The 9,747-nt window shown below is 36.1% G+C and overlaps 1 protein-coding gene across 1 annotated transcript; it reads right to left on the bottom strand.

The window, feature by feature from the left end:
- Nucleotides 1-6,334: 6,334 nt before the first annotated feature.
- golt1a (golgi transport 1A) lies at nt 6,335-9,142 on the bottom strand. The gene is made up of 5 exons (XM_030776786.1): nt 9,055-9,142; nt 8,519-8,610; nt 8,165-8,343; nt 7,658-7,721; nt 6,335-6,977 (listed from the first exon to the last, which is right to left on the bottom strand). The coding sequence occupies exons 1-5, from the start codon at nt 9,077-9,079 to the stop codon at nt 6,936-6,938; spliced, it is 402 nt and encodes a 133-aa protein (XP_030632646.1). The 5' UTR covers nt 9,080-9,142; the 3' UTR covers nt 6,335-6,935.
- Nucleotides 9,143-9,747: the final 605 nt, after the last annotated feature.

Genomic DNA, 9,747 nt, shown 5'->3' with positions numbered 1-9,747 from the left:
ACTAGACGTGACTGAAAATGTAAATGAGTCTTATTTGCACGTCCTTTTCTGTTAAAGTTACTGTGTCTTGAGGGACTTGAGGCTTAAAATGCTGGCAAATAAGCATCACAAGACTGAGATTTCATCATGATTTTACATATCCAGTCAGTTACTTTTGGTTGGCTAGAGACCAAAGTCACAAGGAACAAAAACACTGGGGACTACCGGGACAGGGACCAGTTTGTTATGCATGATGTTCAGAAGTTCACACTGAATTATAGCAATACAGTGAACAAGCATCTTGTAATATAGTGAAAAATATAATTAACAAGGAGCTTGAACTCTCCGGTATCTGTTTTTGATGTGTATCTCTAAACAATGTCTTAATTTTGGACAAATAAAAGCGAAAATTACTTACCGAACCATCAGAGCTCTCGGAGCTGGTAGAGGATGTTTCATCAGATCCTGTAATGCATTAATCGGCACAGTAAGGAAATGTTTAAGTTGACATATAAGTATTGAGTAAAAACTTAGCTGTGAAAGAAGAAAGGTTGTTACCATGAGCATCAGTAGCTTTGCTGATTTGTGGAGAGTGGTTGCTCAGTTCAGCCAACTGACTCATGCAAGATGAAGTGTTTCTGACATGATAACTTCCTGCACCCATGTCTTCATTCATTGTCCTCCCTAAAAGACAATCATATGTCAGAATATTACCTTTATTTTTTTTAAGTTACTCAAGAAACAGACCTGCAGTATAATGAAGGGTTTTTTTTATCAAAGACATCAAACATATTATCAAAGTGGGGTTTTTTACAATGATATTAATTGTTTAGCTGATGCCGTATGTTGTTATTTCTGTCCAAATTTAACAAGAAAAAGAAAAAACAGATTTGGAGAAAATAATCTAGTTAAACTACTCTTAAAGTAGTGTAAGATCATTTTCAAGAAAGATTTATTTGATACTATCATTGTCTAAACAAATGGCAACTGTAAAACATGTCTCTGTCCATAACTGAAAATGGGATAGGATGCTTTTATGTGAAATATGTTCAATATGTACTGCACCTCTGATTTTATGATATTTTAAATGTGTGTGTATATATATATATATATATATACACATACACACACACACATATATACACACACACACACACACACACACACACACACATTTGTATATATATATGTATGTATGTATGTATAAAGTACCATAATGAATTAATTAATATTTCACATACTCACCCTCAGACCCTTTAAGATATATTGTGACCAAGACCACTACAAGACCGATGATCACAGCAGAGAGGGAGCATGTGATGGCATATACTAGCTTGCAACATAGGCTGGAACTATACACAAAGGCAAAACCAGGACAGTTCAGGTATTAGTTATATTTTATCTCTGACAATAGAATTGTGTTTAAGGTTATTTTGCAGTTCCTTTTTAGAATTACACTACTGTTTTTGAGACCACAACAAATAAACAAAATTTCCACGTACCTGCAGTCTGATCCAGAAGAATTTGAACTTGAAGTATGAGAACCTGTATTGAGGGAAATGCATATAAGTTGTAACTGTATATGTTGTCTGTCTCAGAGAAGGAGACCTTGATAAGGTGTCTTTTCAAATTTATAGGATGTACCTGTGGCATTTCCATCAGTCCCAGATGCAAAACTGGCCAACAGGCAGACAACTGAAAATAATACAAAGTGAGAACATTGGTAAGATTGGGTCCTGCCTATGAACTGATTTATATACATATCAAAAAATCTGCAGGGGAATTTTCATAAAAGTTTTTGGCATTGCAGTTGTACAACTGGATTCGGTTTTGCCGTTACAAAAGCATGCTTAGAGATCGGAGGACAAAAGTGAGATTTCCGTCATATGTTGTTGTTGCCCCTTTCCACACTTATTTATTTATATATTTATATAAGGTTGCCAGTAAATATCTTTTAACCTGTAGACAGTTACCCTGGTCCTTGTCTTATCCTTACCACACATTGTTTTCAATGCTATATCAACATATGTTCAACAAGTTATCATGTGGCTCCTCAGAATTTGATAATCCTGTAAAATCCTGTACCCTCCCATAAAAGAATAATGATGAATTTCATTATTGACAGATATTGCCCCCTTAATTATTTTTTCTATCCAAAGATGTGTATGAAAGGATCACTCATTACATTTACTAAAAAAAAAAAACCATTGTTCATTATATAATTACTTCATTACTTAAAAACAAAGGTAACTGATTATGTGTAGAGTAAATATTCTTTGAAAAAAACAATATGAATTGAGCATTATGTTATTTTTAAAAATGTGATTATTTATTTATTTATTTATTCATTCATTTTAGGACAGAAAGAGAGTTTGACTGAACTAGTGCATTGGATGTCGCTAGTGCATTGGATGTCGCAATTACGTACTTTCTACATATTATACTTTTTTATCATATACTGTTGAAAAACAAAAATTTCCTCTTCATGACCAAAAAATTATCTGTTATACTGAAGTTTAATTTTGAGCACAATTGGAATTTGAAAATGAGCAACATACATTATGTTGGGAAATATTTATATTGTTAAATAGCATATAAAAAGAAAATAGTTTTTTGCTCTCAGAGAATTTGGAGTTAAAGCAGTTTGTGCACATCTCGAGCGCAATAACCTTATACTGATAAATATTTAACACTGAAAGCCAAAAGGCAGAAACTCCTGAGTAGTCTCACTTGCCTTACCTTTTAATACTGTGAACAACATGAAGTGATGTAAAATGTTGAGGACAGGCTCCATAACGTTAAACTGAGAATATTCAAGAGTGCTCTAATACATGGAGGTTTAATCAAAGCTGCATGCTTCTAAAATGCAAATATGCAGTGACTTCAAGCTAAAAAAACACCCCAGTGCCTTTACTGGAAACTTGTGGTGAGGCATTACCACTGTATGGAGCGGAAAGACTTTTACTTATCACTGTCATCTCTCAAGTGTTTTAAGAAAAAAAAAAGTTCATCTGAACATGGCTGCAATGTTCTACCATTTGACATGAGTTATCAGACACAGAATTTGCAGTACAATTCTAAATGAAAATGTATGTAATGTGGTGTCATATATTTAAAGCAAAAAAAAAAAAAAAAAGTAAAGCAAATATCTTGGGCAATACCATTTTCAAATATGGTAATAAGATCACGTGTCCTCAGTGAAACTCCACATGTGAGCACAAGACGGAATTAAATGAACGACAGAAGTAAATGAAAGCATGTCATACACATATTCAGAATTATTGCTTTTTGTTTTATTTAAATGAACTTGTTCTTACTGAAATAATATCCAAGACTCATAAATTATAGACATGGTTCACACCAGGCGATGCTTCCAAGACAAAATCATTCACACAAGAACAAGATTATTACCTTATGCTTGATATCCATTTATACTTTAAAGCTTGAAAGCTTTTGTATATTCTTGGATTGAGGAATTAGTAGTCAGTAAATATTATGATAGTATTGTTGACAATAATTTAGAAGATGTTTTTATAGTAGAACCTTTCCTCTCACGTCTGGCTCTCATTTCCCATAGCGCAGGCCGAAAGAATTGAGGTTATAAGATGAGAGGTTCTGTCTTTTCTTTGTTTGAGGTTGATGTGGCTCAGGATACCACCACCACACAGTCCTGGGAAGGCCTTCTCCCAAAAGACGTCTAGCCAGGATCTGGTCTGAGACCTTGGGGGAGGGTGGTTTAGCTGTTGTCAGATCATCCATTCCCCTCAAAATTCTTAATACTGTCTCTTCTCGGATTCCATCTGAGAAAACCAAGACAAAGTGTCTTGTATGAATTTTTTTTTTAATTGTGTCAACATCGGCAATACATTAATATGTCACAAACATCATTTTCACATATATTTTACTCTGAAACTGAGTGTTTGTGGCAAAACTGGATCTAAATCAAGCAGTGTTAGATGAACTAAGAAATCTTCCACTAGCACAATTGGTAAAAGCATTCTATTGATAATATAATGCTGGTTTAAAAAATGGGAATACCATCAGTGTTGAATCCCTGTGAGCCACTAGGATAGGCATTGGCAAGGCTTGCTGCTAACAGTATTATAGCTGAGAACATCATTATTCCAGGTGTAGAACACCAGTGGTTGCTGCAAGATTGAAAACAGAAAATAAAAAAGAAAGTAGAAAAATTACTGGTACATCAAGAAATTCTGTATTAGACAGTGGGTGAACTGCTAAGTGATTGATGAAATAACAGTATTTCATGGTGTTGTCGTGAAGTTTCAAGTTATCAGAGCAGATAGATTCTCTCTATGATAGACAGGATGTTCTCAACCAGTTTTTTTTCTGCTCAGGCAAATGAAAGCTCTATGCAGCTCAACAAGAAAGGATGAAATATTAACAAATCAAGTTGAAAATTTACTCTCCCTTTTAGAAAAATGCTCCACTCCCCCACCCTATTTCCCTCTCTCTCTCTCATATCTCTTATGAACACACACACACGCGCACACATACACACACACTTCAAAAGCATAGTTCATCAAAGGCCTCTGACACCAGGCTCTCCTCCCACATCCAAAGCGTTGGCTTCCCACATGCACATAGGTAAAAAAGGTTAAGCTTTATATTAGGTCATTCTGTTTTGTTTGTGTCTTTAGGATCAATTTATAGGCTGACACATTAGCATTTTAGTATTTAATTCCCAACTTATCTGACAAAAGAAAATGTTCTTCACGCTGAGACTTTGAAATCAGTCTTGCAGTTGTGCACTGAACATTTGAGATGTTAATGGTTTAGAAAGGATTCCATTTCAAGGAATTCTCCTCTAAAAAAAAAAAATATATATATATATATATATATATATATATATATATATATATTTCTTACACTGTCGAAAATCCGCAATAGCTGAGTAAACTAATTCCCAGATCATTAGATGCCAACCAGTTCAACTATATAACTGGAATCTAATGGCTGGGGTGGGTCTTTGACTGAAATTTGGAAAACGTGCTTGGAGATATGATAACATTTGGCCCAGTTTCACCAAGCTTCGAAGTTAGGAACTGAACCTGTGTTACCAAAAGCACAAACACCCCCGCATACCAAAGCAAGAAATCTTAAATAAAGACAACAAGATAGCAACAAGATGGTCTCCCACATTCACAAACCAGTCCAAATAAAGGTCAGGGGTGAAAACTACAATGTAACAATACTAAAGGGAAAAAAAGTTAGCATTTTTCAGTATAATGGAATGAAGATGTAAACCATTTCATGTTAAAAACCAATAAGGAAATTTGTAACATATATGTTTCTTTAATAAGAATTACTGAGACCTACCTTTATATAACAGTGAGAGTCTGGATGAGGTGTCAGGATGTGATTGTAATACACAGCGTATCTCACTGAGACCACTTGGGTGACTCTTATACCTTCATCACACCTGCGTCATAGGCTTCACACTGGGCTGTGGTGAGGGATTCATGTGCCTACCATGAACCCCCTCCCATTCTCCCTCTCCTTGTTCTCCTCTCTGGCCTATCCTTCTATAGTCCTGATTGAGAACATTCCACAGAGGTGAACCCCAAAATGCGAGCCACATCAGTCCTTTGTATGTCTCATGAACACAAAACATTTTGATTAGTGTTTATTTTAAGATCAGGTTTGGATTTATGGCGCAAAAATGGAATAGGAGAATCAGATAGATTCGAGAGCAACAATTCTTTTGATATGTCAAAAGAATTCACTTCAGACTTTGGGGTCCAAGAGTAGGTCAACAAGTCTCAACAAGAGACATAGCATTCTCTCATGCTTTTTTGGTTCCAAGAGGAAATGAAATATTCAAAAACAGCAACCGGAAACCTATTGCCATAATACGTATCTTGCCAGCATGGTGGGATGATTACGTTTCAGGGGTGTAATGGTGAATCATTTTGAGAGAAGACCATGTTCCACAGGACTGTTTCTCAAATAACTGCAAAAAGCTGATTTGATCAAGTGTTTTGACTAACTGAACCATAGACTTCACCTCCTCTTTCTCACAGTAACAGTAGTGTACATATGTCATGTTGTTTGGACCACAGAGGAAAACAGAATTGCTGTGAGCTGATTCTGAATCTGTTTGACATTATGGTTATTCTAATACAGAAATGATAGGCAGTAAATTGAGCTAAGCCAGAGTATGTCACCAGTATCTCCAGAGAAAAGCAAAAGAATTATTACTTCCATTGGGAAGTAACAGGTAGGAAACCCCTGGAATGACATTTGTTCAACTGCGAACAAAGAAATTCTATGTCCATATTTTTTTCTGCATTTCATTTTTCATTCACTTGCGTTACACTTTTCAAGAAAACACAACTTAAAGTTAGGGATTTTATTTAACAGTGTGCAAAAATGTAAATACAATATCAAAAGATATCATAAAATAGAAGATAATATGTTTAGGACAAACGTCCATATACCAATTTTCCAAAAAGCTTCAGAAACAGTTTTGTATTGCTAGCAGAAAATGGGCTGTTTTTAAATTGTACAGACAGTTATTTGAATTGTTGGTTATAAACTGCCAGAGAGAAAATGGAATATGGAGTAAACAGCAGACACTTTAAATTTGCCCCCCCTGGACCTTAGACTTGAGCAATGACTGGCAGTTCTATAGATATACATAAATATCACATGGTTTAAGAGTGGTTTGCTTTTGTAGCATGCCCCCCTCTCAGGAAGTGACACAGAACCTGAGTAACTTTTCTCTCAGTGATTCCATGAAGATATTTTCTCTCATTTAACTCCCACATCAATAGCTTGACACTGTGGTCCTGTATCTCCAGAGATCTTCTGTGTGTCAATAGTCGTTATACACTCATCTTATTGTCTGTTGATCCATGGCTGCAGATCAGCAAGTCAGTCAGATTCATGCACAACCTCTTATCTGGAGCACTCTGTCAGGTCTTCAGTATTACTCATCAAACCATAGAGGAGCTGCTGCCAGACAAACTGTTGAATAACTGGTAAGAAGAACAGAAGGAGAACTTGGGTGAATGCAATCAATCCACCAATCATTCAATTCTGTTTTGTTTGCAAAATCCAGCACTTGGAGATAGTATTTTCTTCCTCAAGTCCCTCAAACTAACAACAAGAAATGAGATAATAAAACATATACAGATTATTAAATATATATACATGAAAAATCATTTATTATTATTTATATATCCATTACATATTTTTTAATTTGTAACTCATGACTCCATGGTGGAATGAGCTACCAACTGCAATCAGATTAGAGGCATCCCTCTCTATCCTCAAGAATCTCTTGAAGACTCATCTGTTCTGAGAGCAGCTCCTCTCCTAATACCTAACACCTCTAACGCCCTAACATGCCTAACTCACACCTACTGTGTTCTACTCTTCCCCTGCTCTTTGTCTTGAAAGAAAACTTGCACGTATTGCTGCACCTTGCCCTATTGAATACACGTAGTACTTAGTGCTTACTCAGAGGTCTCTCAGTATACTGTAGCTTGAATTGTTCCCCCACTTGTAAGTCACTTTGGATAAAAGTGTCGGCTAAATAAATGTAACGTAATGTAAATTTATGCTGCCCTGAATTTTCTGATGAATTAACAACCAGTATAATCCATATGAGGTATAGGTATATCTTCAGCGTAAGATACCGTAGTTTCATCCTTACTGTTTTCAGAAAAGGTATATTAACAAAGGATCCAAGAAATCCAAACACCACAGGAAAGAAGGATCTGCATTTGAATGAGCAAAGAAAATGGTTATATAAATTCACAGGAATACATCTGACATCCAAGACTGAATGATCTCTGTTAGGATAATCAAATAGGAAGTGTGTGCTGAGTTTGAGGGAAAGTCTCTGCGGTATCCTAAAAAATACTCAGAGCACGTAATTATTCTCACGCTGCCATTACGTGTATTTTTATCTTTTGTTTTCTTTATAGTTTTACATTAAGAAGCAAACAGGTGTTCTAAAGACGTTCAGAATGGTAGAGGAGGTTCTCCAGCACATTTTCAGTAAATTATATTTCAGTTAGCTGAGCGGGCTGGAGGTTTAGATATGAATACATGCTAGCATTGACTAAAATCTCCCAGTTAGCTGAATGAATTGATGCATAAGCTAGATTGTGGAGATACATTACAACCAACCCCTTAATACTAATTAAAACTCACTCACTTAAATAGGACAACAAAGCCATAGCTCTCAACTGCCATTCCTATAACAGGCCATCGTAGAAGCACCAAAGCCACACCCCCAAGGAAGAACGTGGAGCCTCTAAGCTTCTGTCTCTGAAAGAAGAATTGGGCTGTCCTTCTCAGTCCAATTATGAATGCTAAACCAGTCAAAAAAAGGATCTGCAAAAAGCCAGAGTGTGAGATGAGAAAAGAGTTTAGAATTGTAAAAGTCACTTAAACACAGCATTTAGCTTCTAACCTCCCTTGCAATCCTTTGTCCGTTTATCTTAACCCATTTATCTGGGCAACCTACTGTCAGAGGAAATTAGAATGAAGACTGATAAAACATACTTACATTTCCAAATGCCAGTAAGATAGAGTCAAAGTACAACAGCACACCAAACAACAGGAAGAACATGCCGAAGCCGGTGAGCCCTACGCCTATCTCTGAAAGAAAAGAAAGAGAATATTATAATATATTTCTGTTGTCCTTGCCAATACTCCCTGAGCTTGATACACCCAAAAATCCAAGTCTTTGAGATAACCTTAGCAGTTCAGAAAAAGAAAGAACTGAAAACTCAAAAGGGTCAAAACTCATACAAAGAAGTTCAGCAAGCTCGTATGCTAACTTGCTTAGCTGATAGTCATAATGATATAAATATATGCTATTTTCAATATAAGATCTACAAGATGAATTTAAATTCAACAGGTTCTCCAGAGTGCTTAGCAAAATATTTGTTATCTTTATACATTTATGTATGTAAAAAGACTTAAGCTTTCAAGAAGTATGATTTGCAGTTAAGAATAGGAAGCCATACATTTAAAGTCAGACACAGGAAGAACAGCCTTTGGTAACCCACGCTACAATCAGGCGTCTTTATTGACACTCACTCTGAAACTCTGTGATGGCAACCATGGTGTTTTCTTCTGGTTCCTCGCTTTTCACTTGATCTCTGTTCTTCTCAGTCCATCATGGTGATCTGTGTCTCTCTCTAACACATGTTCTCACCTTTGAACCTACTGTCAAATCACATATGTTGAAGATTAACCAGGGCCTGAGAGAGACGTTTGACACGAGTTCCCACTGAACCGGTCATTTCACGCAGTGATTGGATAAGTGTCATTAGGTTCCAGAAGCAATGTTCATACATTAGCCACTCTAGCTAGAGTGAATGTTGACTAACCTGTATTTGAACAGATAGAGCACCTACTCTGATGACACTGACAAACAAGGGCAAAATGTGAGCTAATCTCCAGATTCTGTCTGCATCTGCATCTGTCTGGAGAGTTGATGTGATCATTTGAGAATGTACATAACAGAGGTCATTTGACTGTTATTACATTCTGGAAGAGATCATAGCATTTTTCATGCTTTCAGTGAGATACAATTGTGTCTGCTGTTTAAGCATGCTTTTACTGACCATGTTAAGACCACGTCCGTACTCTTTTAATGACGTCTGGCAGCATATCTAATTACTGACTCGCGTAAAATAACTCAAAACCTCATGAGGCAAATGACAATTTAATAAAAGTAATAAGGTAAGAAGTGTGACAAGCCCCCAATAATTCTAAGAAAGATATGGT

This window comes from Chanos chanos, chromosome 6 (assembly GCF_902362185.1).
Source record: "Chanos chanos chromosome 6, fChaCha1.1, whole genome shotgun sequence".
In the NCBI taxonomy this organism is placed as follows: Eukaryota; Metazoa; Chordata; class Actinopteri; order Gonorynchiformes; family Chanidae; genus Chanos; species Chanos chanos.
Note: the sequence above shows the minus strand (reverse complement) of the source record. Positions and strands in the feature narration are given on the sequence as shown.